The 20,106-nt window shown below is 51.7% G+C and overlaps 1 protein-coding gene across 2 annotated transcripts in view; it reads right to left on the bottom strand.

Moving 5' to 3' along the window:
- The window catches only part of AP2A1 (adaptor related protein complex 2 subunit alpha 1), a 32,323-nt gene extending 12,217 nt beyond the window's left edge, over positions 1 to 20,106 (bottom strand). For both annotated transcript variants that reach the window (XM_045531126.1, XM_045531125.1), the window contains exons 1-4: positions 19,882 to 20,106; positions 7,535 to 7,603; positions 7,269 to 7,411; positions 6,928 to 7,121 (exon numbers count right to left, since the gene is read on the bottom strand). In XM_045531126.1, coding sequence (XP_045387082.1) covers positions 6,928 to 7,121; positions 7,269 to 7,411; positions 7,535 to 7,603; positions 19,882 to 19,948 — 473 coding nt within the window. In that variant the 5' untranslated portion in view covers positions 19,949 to 20,106. The remainder of the gene's footprint in view (positions 1 to 6,927; positions 7,122 to 7,268; positions 7,412 to 7,534; positions 7,604 to 19,881) is intronic.

A 20,106-nucleotide genomic window follows, 5' to 3' on the forward strand; every position in this document is an offset into this window, starting at 1 on the left:
GAGGTCCAGACCCTGCAGGGCCTTGTGGGCCACGGCAGGGACTTTGCTTTACCCAGCGGGAGCCGGGAGCCGCTGCAGTGGGCAGAGAAGCAACGTGACGCTAACACAACAGCAGGAACAGCTACCGCCTAGAGCCCTCCAGCCTGCCCGGCGCTATCACGGGCCCCTGCGTGGATTAACGTGTTTATTTTATCTTCATGACAAACTGAGAAAATGGGTATTGTCGCTGATGGCCGTTCCCAGATCTGACTTCAGTAGCTGCACAGGTGAGAAATGGTTGCATTCTGGATACATCTTTAAAGGTCACAGCAGGGCTTGCTGTGAGCTAGATGACGAGGGGAGCGGGGAGCGGGGACAAGGTGACCTTCAAGCTTCTGACCGAAGAGATGCGTTGAGTGGTGAAGCTGTTGGCTGCATGGGTGCCTGGTGCAAGAAGGGGGCACCGGGTGGGAACCCAAGTTCAATACTGTACACACTCGGAGTTTGCCTTGCTAATGACACACCAAGGGAGGACACTGAGTGGCCCCTGGCAAGCAGGGCCAGAACTGGCACCTGAGGCTGTGTGGTCTCCTGCAAATCCCTTTCTCTCCCTGAGCCTCCATATCATCCTCTGTAAAATGGGACCCCTGCTCCCCTCTGAGAGGAGGGGGGAGCCTATCAAACACTGTGGGGGGCTGAGTGATGGTCCCCACAGTGTCAACACCCTAATCCCCAGAACCTGTGAGTATGTTCCCTTACATTCAAAAGGGACTCTGCAGGTATGATTAAGGATTGTGAGATGGGGAGAGGATCCTGGACTAGCCATCTGGGCCCTGTCATCACAGGGTCCTTATGATGGGGACAGAGCAGGGTCAGAGCCAGAAGGCATGCGGATGAGACAAGAGGTCAGACAGGAGAGGAGGTGCCCCGAGCCAGGGAGCGCAGGCGACCTCTCCCAGCTAGAAAAGGCCAGAAGGCACCAGCCCTGCCCGCACCTACACATTAGCCCACCAAGACCAACTTTGGACTTCTGACCTCCCCAACTGGTGTTTTAAGCCACCATGTTCGTGGCGATTTATTGCCACAGGGAACTAATATACACACTTATCTGGCTCAGAACCTGGCAGCCAACGGGCATCCTGTGTCAGAGGACAGACTCTGTGTCCCAATCATGATCCACTTCCTAGCATGGAGCGTGCTGTGTTCCAGAAGGTGCTCCCATGGCTCTGTGTGAAGTTCTGACCGTGTGGTGCGGTTTTGGGGTAAGTCACTGACCCTCTCTGATGGGCAGTTTCCTCTTCAGGAAAATAAGGATCTTGTTGGGTTTGGGGATAAAGAAATGAGTCTGTGGGGGGCGAGGGTGTGGCCTTGAGCACAAAGGAGGTGCCAGGAGCTGTCAAGACCGGCTGTGGCCCCTCGGTAAAGTCTTTCCCAGGCAAAGGACACGGGGAAGCCCTAAGACGGGAAACCGGCCTGAGTCAATGGTCTGGTGAAAACATGTCTCCCTGGATGTGCAGGAGAATCACGCACTGCAGTGACCCAGTGGCTGTTTCCTGCCACCAGCTAGGCTGATGCTTGCCGGACAAGGCTGGGGAGACGGGAAGCCCCGTGCGCTGCGGCTGGAAGGAGACAAGGGGACAGGCCCTCCGGAGAACAACTGGCAATTCTGCTGCTGTGTGTGAGGGACCAAGACCAGCACTGCTGTCCCTCGACACCCACCTAGGGAAACACGCACTGCCTGAGGCTCACCAAGTGAAAACCAGGAACCAGCAAGAAGTCTGTGCACAGACGATGCTCGATCAGTGGTGGCATTTTCACCACCATCCCCGTAGCTCGCGTCTCCCGAGCTGTTGCTGTGGGCCAGGCTCTGCTCGGGGTGCTTCTGAGTATGAACCCGTCTAACCCTGACCACAGCCCTCCGAGGAGGTGGGTTCTAGTATCTTCTCCATTGACAGATGCGCAAACAATCATTGATGCAGAAAGAAGGAATAAGAGCTGAGAGCTATTTATCACCTTGGTTATGGGCAGCAGAGAGCACGGTGCTATTCAGGTCAAGTTTTAAAAGTCATAAAAGGGGCCGGGCGCGGTGGCTCACGCCTGTAATCCTAGGACTCTGGGAGGCCGAGGCGGGTGGATCGCTCGAGGTCAGGAGTTCGAGACCAGCCTGAGCAAGAGCGAGACTTCGTCTCTACTAAAAATAGAAAGAAATTATCTGGCCAACTAAAATATATATAGAAAAAATTAGCCAGGCATGGTGGCGCATGCCTGTAGTCCCAGCTACCTGGGAGGCTGAGGCAGTAGGATCGCTTAAGCCCAGGAGTTTGAGGTTGCTATGAGCTAGGCTGATGCCATGGCACTCACTCTAGCCTGGGCAACAGAGCAAGACTGTGTCTCAAAAAAACAAAAAAAGTTATAAAAGGACACAAATGAAGATGGGAATAAAAACCACTGAATTCAGGGGACCAGGGAGGAGAGGAAGAGCAAGAGTTTACATGAGGGACAGGAAGGGGAAATTCAACTGGAACTGTTTTCTCTTTTAAGAAAGGTGTGACTTTCTTTAAGAAAGTTCTTGAGGCATCTACCAAGAGAACTGAAAATAAAGTTCATACAAAGGAGTACATTCTGCATAACAGCCAAAAGGTGGAGTCTTCAGTTTTTTTAGAGATGGAATCTCCCTCTGTTGCCCAGGCTGGAGTGCAGTGGCGTGATCATAGCTCCCTGCAGCCTCAAACTCCTGGGCTCAAGCGATCCTCCTGCCTCAGCCTCCTGAGTAGCTGGGACTACAGGTGCGCACCACTATGACCAACTCATTTTACTACTTTTATAGAGACAGGGTCTTGCTATTGTCTCACTATTGCCCAGATGGGTCTCAAAGTCCTGGCCTCAAGTGATCCTCCCGCCTCGCCCTCCCACAGTGCTGAGGTTACAGGTGTGAGCAGTGGAGGCTTTTTGATGAATGGATAAATAATGTGTCCTACGCATACAATGGGATATGATTTGGCCATAAAAGGGAATGAAGTACTGATCAAGCTACAACACGGACGAACCCGGAACACACGAGGCTAAGTGAAAGAAACCAGACACCGGGCCACCTCTTGTAGGATTCCACTGCCATGAAACGTCCAGAACAGGCCAGTTCATAGACAGGAAGCACACTGGTGGTGGCCGTGGGCCAGGTACAGTAGGGAGAGTGGGAGATTAGTGATTAGTGACTGCTAAATGGGTACACGGTCTCTTTTTTGGGGTGATGAAAATATTCTGGAATTAGATAGTGGTGGTGGTTGCACAACATCATGAACATACTAAAAACCACTGAATTATACACTTTAAAGTGGTTAAAATGGTGAATTTTATCTCCATTTTTTAAAAAGCCTACTACAAAAAAAAGTTCCTCTGTGCGCCAGTCACTGCCAAAGCCAACTTTCCAGGGTTGAGAGCCCAGCCTAGAGTGGGACACCGCCCCTACCCCCGCCTCTGGACCCTGGCAGGGCACTGCCCCCTCAGCATCCATCCCCTCGTGTGAAATTGGGACGATGTCACCAGTACCCACATGCATTTGCCACACTGGCTTCCTTCCCAGTCCTTGGAAGCACCCAGTTCCTCCTGAGGGTGGCCGGCTACTTTTGTCTCCCTAAGCCAATGCTGACGGCCTGTCCCCGACTGAAACTGTTGGCAGCCTTTGCCATGACTGACCACTCCCTCCTCCATCAAAGTTCTCGGTGTTCTGAGTCACGGCCTGTTCTTCGTTTTCCTCCCACACCTCTAATCACGCGTCCCCCACCCCGCTGCCAGAGCATTACGCGCTGGGCCACCCCAGGGCTCAGCCTTCAGGCGCCTCTGTTCCCTGTTCACGTCCTCTTTGAGGGGCCTCCTCTGGCCCGTCGCTTTAATCGCCATCTACCCCTGCACTGCCCCATATGACGGTCCCCGGCCACATGTGGCTACTGAGCACTTGAAGTGTGTGGCGAGTCCAAACTGAAATGCAAGGTGTGTGCAAATCACACGAGCGATTCCAAAGACTTAGCACCAAAAAGGGATGCCCAATAAATAGCTCATGAATAATTTTAATGCTGATTCAGTGTCAGAATGGTAATATTTTGGATGGATCAGGTTAAATTGAAATACTAAATCCTAGGAAACAGAAAAATACCTATGTGGTATACATTATATTTTTATTGGACAGTTGTGATCTCTCTCAGATCTCTCTCCCTCTGCCCCTGAAGCCCTGTGGTCCAACTGTCTCCCTGAAGTCTCTGTCAGACGTCTACACGCAACTCAATTTCTGCATCGTCAAATTGCACTCTGGTCTTGCCCTCCCTGAAGAGTTCTACCCCAGTCTTCTTCATCCCAAGGAATGGTCTGCCATCACTCACCACCAGTTCAACTTCCCACCTCTCTTCCTTGCACGCCACATGTAACCTGTCCCGTCAGCTTTCCTTCTAGAACATGCCCCTCCCGTAATTACTCCATACCGCAGCCCTGGTCTGAGCCACCGTGAACTCTGACCTGGACAATGGGGACAGATGCCTGGCTGGTCTCACTGATCCCCCCCTCACCCCTACACTCTGTACTTCTGCTTATGATTTCTTGGGCTACTTTAATCTGCAGGCCAGCCTCTTTTGTTGGTTCTGGAATATTCTCAGCCATTACCTCTCCAAACAGTGCCTCTGTCACATTCTTTCCCTTTTCTCTTTCTAGAACTCTAAACAGCATCATGTTAGACTTTCTCTGTCTCCCATGCCCCCTTAGTCTTTCTTTCTAAAATCTCCATCTCTCCTACAAAGGAGTGCAGGATATAAACAAAAGGAAAGAAAAAATAGAAAAGTAAAATCTCCATCTCTGTTTCCCTGAGCTGCATTCTGATAACTCTTCAGTCTACAGCCAGTTCACTAATCCTGCCTTTGGCTGTGTCTACTCTGCTGTTAAATCAGACCACTTACTATTTTAAAATTTCAATTATATTTTCCATTACTTTTTCAAATCTGCTTGTACTTTACTCATATTTTTAAATAAACCTCTTATTTCTTGAAACATATTAAATATGCTTATTTTACATTCTGTATGGTAATATCCAATTCCAGTGTTACTTTCAGTTTTATTTCTGCTGGTTCTCTCTCATGGTGTCTTGCGTCCTGTGTTTAGTGATTTTTGGCTGTGAGCAATTCCTGTCACCTGGAGCTTCATCTGTGGAGATCATTGAGGCCTGTGGTGCAAATGAATTTCTCCAGAAAAGACTTGTGTTTGCTTCTGCCAGGCACTGAGGTACTACCAGTTTACACCACTTTAAACAAAAGGTTGACTTGGGATTTTTGGACTACCCAGGTAGGGTAAAATCAGACTGAGAACCAGTCTGAGAGCCATTCTGTGCAAAGGTTTGAGACAGGTAATTTTGCTTACAGCACCCAAAGGGGTTTATTTCTAGGTCACTCTCACTTTGAAGTGTGGCCTTCTAGAGCCTCTTCTTGGAGACAACCTTTGTCTTCTGTTCCCAGAGGCTATGGGGCCCTCAAACCAATACCTGGGTTCACCCCGTTCAGCAAATGCCTTCCAAGCAAAATGTGGCTCTGGCACGCCACTCACCTCCCTCGGGGCCAGACTTTTCTTGGCTTGTGGCCTGTGTGCTCCTTATTTTCTGGCTAGCTCATGAATCCATGAAAGGATACTTTCTTTCCTCTTCTATCCAATATTGATAGTTGGGTTTCAACAAGAACATCAGTCAGGTACCTGGTCGACCACATTGCCAGAAATAGAAGTCCCTCCTGTGCTCACACCAGGCAGAGGGATCATTTTAAAATATGAAGCCAATCATGTCACTCTTCTGCTTAAAACACACCAGTCACCTCCCATGTCAGTTAGAATAAACTCCAAACTGCCCTAACTCTCCCATGGTCACTGTACTCATGCCTACCTCAGGCCCTTTGCACTTGCTGGTCCTTTTGCTTGGGACACTTTTTCTCCAAAATCCTAAAATGATCATCTTCTCATCTTTCCAGTCTCAAATTACACATCACCTCCTTGGAGAGACTGTCCCTGACCAGTCTAATTTGAGCAGCCTCCCCCACTACCCCTGCTGCCCCCCATGACCCTGTTTTCTTCACAGCATTTGTCACTGTTTGAACTCATCTTCTTTACTTGTGTATTTGCTGCCTGTGTCCCCTACTAGATGAAGCTCCTCAAGGGTGGGCACGACAGGGTCCCCGCTGTTCAGTACTGCCTCCCAGGCCTGGAACAGCGTCTGGCACATTGCAGATTCTCAAGAAAGATCTGCCAAATGACTTCCTGCCTCAGAACGATCCCACAACCTGATCCCATTGCCCTACATGCTTTCCCCCCTTCCATGGCTAAATACTACTCGCCCAGGTTTCAGCCTGATGCCACTTCCTCTGGGAAGCCCTCCCTGATCTCCCAGCGAGGTCAGGTACCTCTATTAACCCCCCTTTGAGGCTCCTATGCCCCAGAGCATAGTTTTGAGAGAGGAATTCTACATTCCATCCTGCAATTTTTCCATCACCGTTTCTCTCCCACTCTGGACCATGAACACCAGGAGGGCAATGACCAGGTCCATTTCTGGGCATGGCCATTTCCCCAGCAATCAGCATAGCGCCTGGCACACAGTAGGTGTTCAATTAGTGTTGTTGAATGACTAGAGAAGATGCAGAAGTTCTGGAGGGCTGTCACCAACACAGCTTAAGGTTACCCCCTCCTAATGTTAAAGCTCTGCGTATCCAGCAGCATCCCACTGGCTGTCGGGGGAAGTGGCCTCACAGCGGCAAAGCTGCTTGGTGAGATGAGAAGAGACCACAACTGAGGTCCCCACCCCAGCATCAGCCCCAAATCCCGGCTGGGAGACCTTGGACAGGTGACACAAACTCTTGGAGCCTCAAACTTGGCTGGGCCTCATCTCCCATACCCCCCCCGCCCTCTGCGCAAGAGTCCCCAGCGCCTTACCCAGCCACGAGGATGCGGGGGATGTCTGCAGCGAAGGCCTCGCCCATCTCACGGCTGCCCACGTTGGCGATGCAGTGCAGGGCCAGGCACATGAAGGTGGGGTTGCGGCTGGCCAGGTCATTCTTGATGGCATTGTTGATGAGCCGGATCAGCTCGGAGTTTGAGTTCACCAGCACAGAGATGAACAGGTAACCCTGGGCGGGGAGGGAGGTGGATGGCTGGAAGCCTTGTGCCTAAGGCGCCCCAAACGCCAACCCTCAAGCCCTGAAGGCTGCACTTCCAGCCCCTCCTCCCTCAGACCCAGGGGTCCGGGCCCCTAGCCCCCTGCTCCCCAGACTCACTATCTGCTTCTCTGTGTACTTATTGGAGCTAAGCAGGTTCACAGCCTCCATGTGCCCAAAGTCAATGTCATGGCCAAGCAGGAAGATGAAGAGCAGCTTGCACACATATTTTTTCTTACTGTACCCATCCAAGGCTTTGTCCCCTGGGGCCAGAGGAAGGAGGAAAAGAGAGCCCAAAATGAGGAAGGATCACAGTACAAATCCCAGGAGCCCCAGTGCCCAACTCCCTCCTCCCTCAGACCCAGGAGTCCGAGCCCCCAACCTACCTTTGAACTTGGAGCGGATGTTTGCCAGTTCCTTGTTGATTCTCTTAATCTCCGCCTCCTTGCTCTTGCCTGGGGAGAGGAGAAGGCAGGGCAGGGGGTGAGGGGCCTGGGGAGCTCAGCCACCTGCCCTCACTTTCCTTGGCACGGCCCCTCCCAGTTGGAAGGGCAGATCTTTTCCACCCTGGGGCCCAGGCTAGGAGCTTCAGAGAAGGACAAACCACAGCTCATTGACCTGCACAGCCCAGGGGAGCCATCCCTGACTTCCTCCCTCCTTCCTGTTCCCACTGTGCCCTGCCCTGTGGGGCTCCTGGGGCTCCCTTGTTGGGCTCTCAGTGCTCTGGATGTCCTCCCTAAGGGCCCTGTCTCAGCCCCCAGCACACAGAGTAAGTATGTGACCAATGAATGAATGAAGAGCTCAGCTGCCTTCTGGCTGTCCCCAGGACCCCACCCCTGTCAGTGTCTCCTCCCCTAGTTCTCAATCCCATGAAGGTCCCACTGTTTGCCCAGCCACCGGGTCAGACCCTTGTGTGCTGTCCTCAGCCCCTCCCTCCCATGGCTGTGGCCTTATCTTCTCCTGCCTGGCCTACTCCCCACTGGCTCCTGGCTCCCGGCCGCTTGCCTCTCCCCAGCTTGCCCTCCTGGGACACTCCCACACCTCTGACAAGCCCCGCTTGTGGCCTGACTCCACAAAGCCCCCTACCCAACAGGCCAGGTCCCATGCTTCCTCTGTGCTCCCCAGTGCCCTGTGGCACCCCCTTCTGAGCATGCTCTGACCGGACGGTAACCAGGTCCCAACTGCCCTCTCTGCTTCCCATGTCCCCCTTGAGTCCCCGTTTCACTCGCCCCAGATGTCACCATCTCACCCTTGACAGGCTCCACCAATCGATCAGCTCCTCCAAACAGAACCTGGGTGTCCTCACCCCGACTCAAGCCATCGCCTTGTCCTCTTGGCTCAACCTCGAGACGTGTCCCTGTACACCATCGTGACCACTGCGCCCAGACCCTGTGCTCAGTCACTTGCATCAGTGCAGCAGCCTCCTCTCTGGCCTCCCGGCCTCCCTCTTGTCTCCTATGTGGGGCTCTTGTCACATCAGCCGGGGTGACTGTACCCTATGGCGCACTAAGCCCTCTGGCCCTGCCCTGGTTAACCTACCAGTGTCATCTGTCACCACCTTGCTGTGTCCCTGGGCCCCAGTGGCCTCTGCTCCTTCCTGCCTCAAGGGCCTTTGCATGTGCTGTGCCCCCTGCCTGGGGCCACCTCCTGTCATCTTCCCATCATTTGGGTCTCAGCTCCTGCCACCTCCTCCAGAGGCCTTTTCCTGACCACTTCTTTAAAGTTAATTCCTTATTATTCTGCTTCTAGCATTAAAAAAAAAAAGTCCTCCCTAGTACATTTCATACCACATGTCTATTTCACTTACCTTTACTGTCTAACCTCGGCCCCCACTTCAGACTATGAGCATCAGGAGGGAGGTCCTAAAACAGTGCCCGGCATACAGCAGGTGCTCTGTAAATGTCTGTTTATCTAAAGGGCAGAGACCTGCTCTGACCCATGTCTGTGCCACCTACATCCCTCAGCACATGGCCGGGCCCCCAGGAGGCTCAAGTGTGCGTTTGATGAATGAATGAAAGAATGAATGGGCTGGCGCCCATAATCCCAGCACTTTGAGAGACCTAGGTGGAAGGATCAGTTGAGGCCAGGAGTTCAAGGCTGTAGTGAGTTATGATCGTGCCATGGAACTCCAGCCTGGGTGACAGAGTAAGACCCTGTCTCTTAAAAAAAAAAAAAGAATGAATAAGCAAGCAGGCACACGTGCCATCCTTCACTCTAGAAATCCTACCTCACCCCCCACTCCCAACTCCGAGGGAAACTCCACAAGCCTCTCTTCAGATATCCCCCTCCTCCAGGAAGCCCCTCTGGCTAGCACCTCCTGATCCGAGTGCCAAGGGGACCCTAGAGCTGTACTGTCCAACACAGCGGCTGTCAGCCAGGTGGTTCCTGAGTACCTGGAGTGTGGCTGTTCCACACTGAGATGGGCTGTAAACGGCAAAGACACATGGGGTTTAGAAAACAGCGTGGGGGAAAAAAGAACGTAAAATATCTCTGTAAACTTTGTAAAATTTTGATTGCATGTTAAAATGGTAATATCTTGGGTGTACTGGGTTACAGAGTATTCCTAAATATTATAAAAAATAACTTTGCCCACTTCTTTGTATTTAAAAAAAAATGCGTCTGCTGGAGAAGCTGAAGTGACACACGGGGCTCACACTTCATTTCTAATGGGCTGCCACACTGCCTCTGTCTCCCAGACCAGACCCGGAGCCCCTGGAGGGGAGGGCCAGGGTCTGCCTCCTCTCTGGGTAGCAACTCCACGTTCCAAGGGCTTACTGAGTGCCCAGAGCTCCGTGAAGGCAGGACAATGTGAACAAAGGGCATTAAGCAGTGGAGCGAGATGCAGGGCCTGGGGACAAGGGTGGGAGGTCTCTGGGGCCACTACTTCACCAAGGAGTTGTATTTGGCCCGTGTCCCTCAGAGGCCATCTGATCCTTCATTTATTAATTACACCTTTCCTGAGGCCCCGTGGGTCAGGCCTGAGCAGGACACTGCTGCTAGGGGCACTCGCCACTTCGGATCTGCCTCCGAGGAGCTCCTGGCCTGGAGTGGGGGAGGAGGGGGTCCTGTCAGCCACATCTGAGCAAGAGGTACCAGGGATGGAGGTTGCCCTGGCACTGCCTGGGGCCCTGGTGGAGGCCGCCAGGGGAGGGGACATCTGAGGAAGACCTGGAAAGATGAGGAGGTTTGGGAGCAGCTCAGCAGTGAGGGACAGCCAGAACTGAGCCACTGGGTGAGGAGTGCACATGAGAGGGTGGCCCTGAGGGTTGGGACAGTGCCTCCCTCTGGGGACAGCACTGGGTGGGCGCCCAGTCCCCTCAGAACTAGCGCATGTGCTCTGTTCCCTTCCTCACCTGAGCGTGACCACACAACTGCTTCGATTGCTGGCCTGAAAATTGTTCTATAGGGACCAGAAAAAAAAAACCCAGCACCATCTTTCATAAATGAACTGGATATCATACAGTAGCTGCTTAAACTTTGTCGCTAGTAGACAGAAATTTGAATAGCAATTAAATTTCCGAGGCTAAAGCCCTCTTTGCCTTTGTTTTACCCTGTATTAAAAGCTTCAGGAAGCAGGCAAAACCTCCCCGAGATGCTGGTTGACAAAGCAGGGGTTACCCTTGGGGAGGGCTGAGGCCTGGGAGGGGCCCAAGGTGGGTGCTGGGGAGCTGGGAATGTCCTTTCTAGAGCTGGTTATGTGTCTGGGTTCAGCTGGAGAAAATTCATCACACTAGACACTTACGATCTGTGGGCTTTTTTATAGACATGCTGTTCACATGTATACGTGTACATATGCATTAATATATTTATATATAAATTTATACATATTCATATATTTGTATAGTGAAGTATATCAATTACACAGAAGATAGCATCAAACACATATGGACAATTTAAAGGTGGTTAAAGAATATGTATAATACGTGCGTGCATATTTTTTAAGTATTCTTTCATTTTAAAAATATTCTTTAAATTTAAAGAATGCATATATTCTTTAAATATAGTCCTGCCCCGAAACAGTGTTTCAGTCAACAACAAACCACACATACGGCAGTGGTCCGATTATAATAGAGTATTTTTACTGTACCTTTTCTATGTTTCCATATTCAGATACATAAATCCTTCCTCTTTGTGTCAGAGCTGCCTACAGTATTCGGTACAGTGACTTGCTACACAGGTTTGCACCTAGGAGCAATAGACCATGTAGCCTAGGTATATAGCAGGCTCTGCCACCGGGGTTTGTACACTCTGTGACGCTCGCACAAAGATGAAATCACCTCACACATTTCTCAGACATCCCAGTCATTAAGTGACACTTCTCGCAGAATGTAGCCCTGTTGTTCAGCAACACATGACCACATTCTTTAAATTGTACTTAAGAGATTTAAATACATATACAAATGTGTGTATGTATATGTATATATGGTTTAAATATTCTTTAAATTTAAAGTATATAATTTAAAAAAGAACATATATGTTTAAAAATATTCTTTAGATTGTATTTAAAATATATTTACATATATGTATATATTTTTTATTTTAGTCTTTAAATTGTCCACATCTATTTGATACTGTCTTCAGCATAACTGATATACTTCACCATAAAAAAGAATGCAGGGGCCGGGCGCAGTGGCTCACATCTGTAATCCTAGCACTCTGGGAGGCCGAGGCCGGAGGATCGCTCAAGGTCAGGAGTTCGAGACCAGCCTGAGCAAGAGCGAGACCCTGTCTCTACTAAAAATATAAAGACATTAGCTGGACAACTAAAAATATATATAGAAATAATTAGCTGGGCATGGTGGCACATGCCTGTAGTCCCAGCTACTCGGGAAGCTGAGGCAAGAGGATTGTGCTTGAGCCCAGGAGTTTGAAGTTGCTGTGAGCTAGGCTGACGCCATGGCACTCTAGCCCAGGCAACACAGTGAGACTCTAACTCAAAAAAAAAAAAAAAAAGAATTCAGGCCAGGTATGGTGGCTCGTGCCTGCAATCCCAGCTACTGGTGAGCCCAAGGTGGGAGGACTGCTTGAGGCCATGAGTTCAAAACCAGCCTGGGCAACACAGTGAGACCACCCCCCCCACCGGCCCCCACCATCTAAGAAAAGAAAGAAAGAAAGAAAAGAACGAATTTAGAGAGAACAAAAGCACCAGGTCTCCAAAAGCAAAGGGCTGTGGCCTCGAAGGGAGGGCATCAGGCAGAGGCACAGATCCGCGAAGACCTAAAGGCAAGGAAGAGCCCAGGCACACAGGGACAGTGCACGGGTGCTGTTGAGGGTAAAACTTGGGAAAAAGGGCTGAAGGCAGCTGTGACAGCCTGGACTAATGGAAAGGACAACTATCCAGCACTCAGGGCAAGCCAGCAAAGGGGGAGTGAGCTCACTGTCACAGGAGGCATACAAGAATAGGAGGGAGCTTTAAAGGGATTCTCTGGTTCACAAAGGGATTTCTTGGGTCAGGCTTGGGGATGAGAAACATCTGCCCTGCTCTTGGGGAGGCCCTGGACTGGAGAGGAAGCAGACAGGGACAATGGTGGGCATTCTGAAAGAGCAAACACAGTGGGGGCTGGGAGGCTTCAGACCAGGGAGGAAGGCTTCCCAGTAGGCGGCTCCTGGGATCTGAGGATCAAAAGATGAGGCTTGGCCGGGGCTCAGTGGCTCACGCCTATAATCCTAGCACTCTGGGAGGCCGAGGCGGGAGGATCATTTGAGCTCAGGAGTTCAAGACCAGCCTGAGCAAGACACTGTCTCTACTAAAAAGAGAAAGAAATTAGCTGGACAACTAAAAATATGTAGAAAAAACATTAGTCGGGCATGGTGGTGCATGCCTGTAGTCCCAGCTACTCGGGAGGCTGAGGCAGGAGGATCACTTGAGCCAAGGAGTTTGAGGTTGCTGTGGGCTAGGCTGACGCCACGGCACTCACTCTAGCCAGGCAACAGAGTGAGACTCTGTCTTAAAAAAAAAAAAAAAAAAAAAGATGAGGCTGAAATGGACCAGGCAGAAATAAGGTGTGCTCTGGGAAGGAGGCCCAGCATGTGCGAAGGCCTGGAGGTATGAGGCAGTCAGGAAGCTTAAAGAGTTCAAGGTGATAAAAGAGAGTCCACAGCAGGTGGGGCTAGACCACTCCTGGGTTTTCAGAGGGTGCTGGGGAGTCATGGGAAGGAGCAGGTCCCTATTCTGCCCGTGGCTGTCACTGTCCTTGCGGGTGGGAAGGAGGCCAACATCTTGTAACAGGTCAGAGTAGGGCAAGGCCAAGGCAAATGCTGATGGCCCCAGGGATCTGCCCGACCTTGGGCCTTTGGGTTGGGGGAGATAAAGCCTTCCCTAAGCACAGAGGCATCAGGGTGAGTCTGCTACTACCACCCACGGAAAGCATCCGGACAAACCTGGGCCCTGCCCTGGAGGAACTAGTATGTTTTATGGAGGTAACACAGGTCCAGCACTTCACTGCAAAACCTTCTAGAGCCTTCCAGAATCCAGACAACCCATCTAGTAGGTGGGTGGCTTTATGTGCCTCCTGCACAAGCCCCAACAGCCCTGAGTCCTCAGAAAGGGCTCCAGGAGGCAACGTTTGTTGATCCTGGGCCACTCGAAAGCTCAGGACATTTTAGCCCCGCAGTGTCCAAAATGGGAGCCATCAGCCACCTGTGGCCACTGGGCACTTGAAATGTGGCCAGTGGGACCAAAGGACTGGATTTCTCATTTTATTTCATTGTAGTACATTTAAACTTTGTAAATTTAAACAACTGATCCTCAATTCAGTGACTGGAAAAGTCTGTTTGGAACTTGGGTACTTTGTGAATCTATTTTTTTTAACCATAAGTTTTACGAAATATTTTCTTTTTTTAGAGATTGGGTCTCACTATGTTGCCCAGACCAGACTCGAACTCCTGGGCCCCACTGATCTTCCCTCCTCAGCCTCCCAAGTAGCCACAGAGCCCAGGCTAAATTTCATGAAATCTTAATACAGAGCAAGTGATTCTAATGAGACTATAGCCTCCAAAATGAGATGCACTCTGAGTATAAAATACACACTGGCTTTCCAAGACTTAGTATGAAAATGGAATGTAAACCATCATCAATAACTTTTAACATATCGGTTACATGATAAAATACTATTTTGGACATACTGGGGTAAATAAAATACATTAAAATTCATTTCATTGGTTGTTTTGTTTTTTTAATGTGGCAAGAAAATTTAAACTTATATATGTGGCTTATATGACAGCCCTGGTTTAGACGCTGCTTGTATTATTAATGTTATCACCATCCCTGAATGATGAAATATATTCTCCTAAATAACAAAGTCAAACCCTGTCATTCCCCTGCTAAGCTAGGCCAAAAATGCAAGCCACTGAGACCCTGCCAGAGTTGCCCCCTGACATATTAAGGGTACACATGCAGACTTGCCAAGTGTCACCTCCTGGACCAGAACACCAGTGCCCTGAGGACAGGGATGTATGGCTGCTTCAGTACTGGCAGTGTCCCCAGGGTCCAGAGTAGCCTGGCACAGGGAGGTGCTGAATGAAGATTTGTGGATCAAGGCCACAAGAAAACACCCAGCTGGAAGGGGGGTGCTGGGGCTCAGGCCTGGGGTGGGAGCAGGGGCTTTCCGATGGTGCACTCATGTTGGAGAGCCACCAAAGTGGAACGTGGTTGGCCTTCTGTGCTCTCCACAGTGGCCAGAAGGGTCCTGGGAAAACTTGACTCAGGTCCCTTCTCTTTTCTGCTCCAAACCCTTCCATGGCTCCCAGCTGGCTCAAAGCAAAAGTAAAATCCTCACTGTGGCCCACAAGGACCTGCACCATTTGCCCTCTTCCCTCTCTGGCTGAATCTCCTGTCCTCTCCGCCTGTGGCAATGGGTATGGCAGCCAACTCCTCCCTCTTCTCCTCCTCCAAGTTTCTGCTACACTTCAAGCACAATCTAGCCTCAGGGCCTTTGCACAGGCTGTTCCCTCTGCCTGGACCATCCTCCTCCCAATGTGTGCCTGCCCAATTCACCTACCAAATTCGATTCTTTGCTCCAAGGTCACCCTTCAGCAAGAGGTTCCTGAGCAGCCCATAGAGAAGCACCGTCCTATCCCCAGCCCCACAACCCTCCCTTGTTTATCTTCCTCCCAAGGCCTCCTGCCACCTGTCTGGACACCTGATATATTCACTTGTATATTGGTCCCTCTGCCCCTTAGAACGTGAGCACATAGGGCGGGGACTTTTGTTCACTGCTGTGGCCCTGTCACCTAGCACCATGCCTGGCACTCAGCTGGAGCTCAATAAAGGCTGGTTCTACCATCCATCCATCCATCCATTCATTCAATTAGCAAACATCTCCTGAGGCCTTCCCTGGGGCAGGACCTGCAAAGGGTGGAGCTGGGGACGCAGGGAGGGGTCAGACCCAGGGCCTGAGCTCCATGGGTTGGGGGAGATGTCAACACCACAATGGGTTCCCATTTCCCCTGCTGGGATATGCCCTAACAGAGGAGCTCAGGGCACTGTGGCAGCCAGCGCCCCGCTCCCATTCACTCACTCAGCGGACTCTCCCAAGGCCTTTTTGAGCCAGACTCTGCCCTAACTGGAGCCAGGGCCCTAGACAGGAGGCAGCCCAATCCCTTGGCTTCCTGTCCCATACGTGACTTTGGATGGATTCTTGCTCCAGGCAGAAGGAAAGGACAATGCCCTCAGGCTGGACCCAGCCTCAGCCTCTCCCCCTTCTTATCTGCAGAATTTGCCCTGCCTCATCTTCCTCCTCAAAGCCTGCCTTTCGCCTCCTTCTAGAATCTAGAGTCTAGATCTAGACCCTTCCCCCTGAACCCCACTATGCCCTCCAGATCCTCCCGCAGGACAGCCCCACACTCGCCCCCCTGTTCACCTCTAGCCCTGCCCCACGCATGCACATCCTTCACCCCTTTCCTTCCCTCGCTCCTCTTTGAAACCCTCCCCAGTGCTCTCAGGACAGACACCAACCCGGCCTCTGCCCACCGTCCCAGTGTCAGATCCCATCCTTCTCTGCCACACAGTGTGGCCTTTCTGCAGAGCCTCAGCCCGACCTCAGGAACTTTGCACTTGCTATCCCTCTGCCTCCACGGCTCTTCTCCACTTCCCTAGCCTGGCTAACTCCGCCACGTCCTGCCTGCACAGCTCTGAGGGTCTCTCCTGAGGCAAAGCCAGGCCTGAGCTCCCTGACCAGACAGAGCCCCCATTCTCTCAACACTATGGCCCTCTTCCTCATTGGGCTTAGACAGCTGCAAAATGTTTCCATCTTTTCCAAAAATTGAGATACAATTCATATACCATAAAACGCACCCTTTTACAGTGTACAATTCAGTGGTCTTTAGTGCATGCACAATGTTGTGGAACCAGCTGGACGCGGTGGCTCACGCCTGTAATCCTAGCACCTGGGAGGCCGAGGCGGGTGGATTGTTTGAGCTCAGGAGTTTGAGACCAGCCTGAGCAAGAGCAAGACTCCGTCTCTACTAAAAATAGAAAGAAATTATCTGGACAACTAAAAATGTATAGAAAAAATTAGCCGGGCATGGTGGCGCATGCCTGTAGTCCCAGCTGCTCAGGAGGCTGAGACAGAAGGATTGCTTGAGCCCAGGAGTTTGAGGTTGCTGTGAGCTAGGCTGACGCCACGGTACTCTAGCCTGGGCAACAGAGTGAGACTCTGTCTCAAAAAAAAAAAAAAAAATGTTGTGCAACCATCCCCACTACCTGATTCCAAAACATTTTCATCACCCCAAAAAGAAGCCCTGTACTCATTAGCAGTCACTTCCATTCCATACCCCCTGCGACCCTAGGCGACCACTAATCTGCTTTCTGTCTCTATGGATTTGCCTATTCCAACATTCCATCTAAATGCAATCATACAATAGGTAGCCTCTTGTATTTGGCTTCTTTCACCCCACATCATGTTTTCAAAGTTCCTGTATGTTGTAGCGTGTGTCATGCTTCACTCATTTTTACGGCCCAGTAATATTCCATGGTGTGGACAGACCATATTTTGTTTACTTATCAGCTGATGGACATGTGGGTTATTTCCACTTTTTTCGCTATCACAAACAACTGCCAGGAACGCCCACGTACAAGCGTTTGTGAGAAGGAGCTGTGCAATTTGTACCCGGCTCCTTCTCCCCAGCAGGGGCTGGGAGCTGCATGGAGCACGGACAAGTCTGTCCTGTTCACCACTGTGACCCTAATGCCCATCACCAGGCTTGAGACGGACCAGCCGTTCAACATACACTTGCTGAGAAACAGACAAGAGGAAGCCCGGATTTTCCAAGCCTGATTCCTGTGGCTGAGCAAGTCTAAGTCTCCCCTCTGGGGTCCTGCAGGGACACTCGCCTGTTTTCCCTTTCCTTCCTCAACCCTCATCATCAAATCCTTTGCAAATCCTGCCAGCTTTTCCTTCAACGTTTATGCCAAACCCACTTCTCATCAGTCCCTTCTGACCCAAGTCAAGCCAACACCATCTCTCGCCCGGAGGCCTGCAACACCGTCCTAATTTGGTACCCTGCTTCCAGCTCTACCTCTAGAGTCTGTTCTCACAGCAGCCGGAGGAATTATTTTAAAACATCAATCGGTCATATCCCTCCTCTGCTCAGACAAAGGCAAAAGTGATCAACATGGCCCACAAAACCCTTCCCTATCCTACCGCCTCTCTGCCCTCATCTCCCACCCTTTCTCCCTGTCACTCACTCGGCTCCGGCCACACAGATCTCCTCACTCTTATTTGAACACACATCTAACATGCTGCAACCTCAGGACCTTTGACCGCACCAACCCTCTGCCTGGACCCTTTCCCCCAAAATCCACAGGGCTCGCTCTGCTCAGATGTCACCTCAATGAGGCCTTTGCTGAGCACCCTCTCAGTCCTGGTCCTCTCCCCCTCCTTTCCTTCCCAGCACCAGTCATCACCTGACATTGTATCATTTAGTGTGTTTTCTGTGTTTATGTTCTCCCTGGGGGCATGGGAGCTCCCAAGAATAGGGATTCTTGTATACCGCTGCAGCCCCAGCACCTAGCACAGGGCCTGGTATGCTATCGTGATCAAAAAGTGTATGTCAAGTGAATGAATGCACCTTCAGAGACAAGATGCTGTCATTAATGGAGTTTGCAGACAAGAAAACTCAGCCTCAAAGAGCGTAAATGATTTGCTGAGGGTCACGTGGTTGTAGGGAGCAGAGGCAATACACGTCTGCTCTGAGCAGCGGGCCCCCACCTGGGCCAAAGCCCCTCTTAGTGCCACTCCTTGTCGTAACAACTGTGTCGTCTCTCCTCCAACTGACACCCAACAGTTTCCACCCGTCCTGTTCACTGAGCACCTACTACGTGCCAGATCTTTCCATAACTACTCAATTCTAAAATAATCACTGGGCACTTAACTGCTCTTTAGATCCAGCCAAATAACAATAGCCAAGATCTGTCTAGTGCCTGGAACATGTGAAGGGCCTCACTCACGTGCATTAGCACAACCACCTCCTCAGGAAGGTGCCATCAGCAGTCTCTCTGACAGATGAGGAAACTGAGAGGTGAAGTCCCTCATTCAAGGTCACACGGCTGGGGAGTAGCAGCATTCAAACTCAAATCCAGGCCTGGCTGACCCCAAAGCCCATGCAGATAAAGCCTCGGAACGCTCTTGGCAGCTCCAAACACCGACAGCCGCTCCCAGAAGTTGAGAACTGACTTGCCACCAGGCCTCCCATCGTCACAACCCTTCCTAGCAGGAATCACTGTCCCCATATTGATGTGGTCAGACAGGGAAGGGCTCAGACCCAGGCCTGTCCTGCTCCCTGACCCCTGACCTCTCTCTGGGACAGGCTTCCCCTACCTCCCAGCCTTCCAGATCTCTACCCCTCAAACCCTCCAGGCCCCCTGACTCCTTCCTTGAGATCTTGGCTCTCCCTCTTCTGACACATCTCCCAAGCCCCCACTCCATAAGGTCCTATCCTTTCCAGGTCCCCATTCCCTGTCTCGGGTTCTCTCAAGACTCTACACCTGCAGCCCCTACCCTCTGTGCTCCTTTGGTCCCTCCTTTTCCCTCAGTAGCCCCTCTAGCACCTCCCCAAATGCCTCCCATGTCTTCTAAGCAATCCCTCATCCTTAGGCCCCTCTATGCTTCCCCAAGGTACCCCCATACTTCCCTCCCTTCCCATCTTTCCTCCCCAAGCCTCTGGACTTTCAACCACTCCTAGACCTCCTCTATGCCACTAGTCATGCACCTCAGTGACCTAGCTAGCCCCTTCCCCTCTATGACACCCCCTCTCCGGGCCCTTCAAGCCCTGCCCCGTGAGGCTGCCTATGGTCCACATCCTCCAGGTCCCCTCTGGCCTCCTCCCATTCCATCGCTCCACAGGGTACCCCCCCATGCACCTCCTCCTCTTTCTGTCTACAGCAGGGATCCCTCTAACCCTACCGTTTGTACGATCCCCCAGTCGTTTCTATCTTTCCCAGGGGACACCTCTGTGTTCTCACTCCTGGGACCTCACTAGCCTTCTCTCTTTTCAGACCAGACCCTCCCGGACCCCTCTAGCTACTCCGTGTCGTCACCTCAAGATGCACTCTGTGACACCCCAAGCCCCTGCATTCCTCCCACCCTAAAGTTCCCCCCGGGGCCCATCTATCCTTTCTCTCTACGACCGCAAAGGTTTTCTATCCCCTGAGTCCCTCTGTGACCCCCAAACCCCTCAATTTCATGATATCCCCCTCCCCCGCGTCTCCAGTGTCCCCCGGCCGCGCGCTCACAGTTCCGGATGTCGGAGATGAACACCGCGAGCCCCCGCATCCCATCGCCTTTGGACACGGCCGGCATGATGGCGGTGGTGTCGGCTCCAGGCCTGGCCGGACGGGGCACAGCGCAGCGGGGGCTGACAGGCGGGGACCGAACGGAAAGGACCCCAGGCAGCGCCAAGGAGCCCGGCCGGCCGAGGGGGAGGGCTGGCTGGCGGGCGGGCGGGCTGGCAGGCCGTG

This window comes from Lemur catta, chromosome 19, assembly GCF_020740605.2.
Source record: "Lemur catta isolate mLemCat1 chromosome 19, mLemCat1.pri, whole genome shotgun sequence".
Taxonomy (NCBI): Eukaryota; Metazoa; Chordata; class Mammalia; order Primates; family Lemuridae; genus Lemur; species Lemur catta.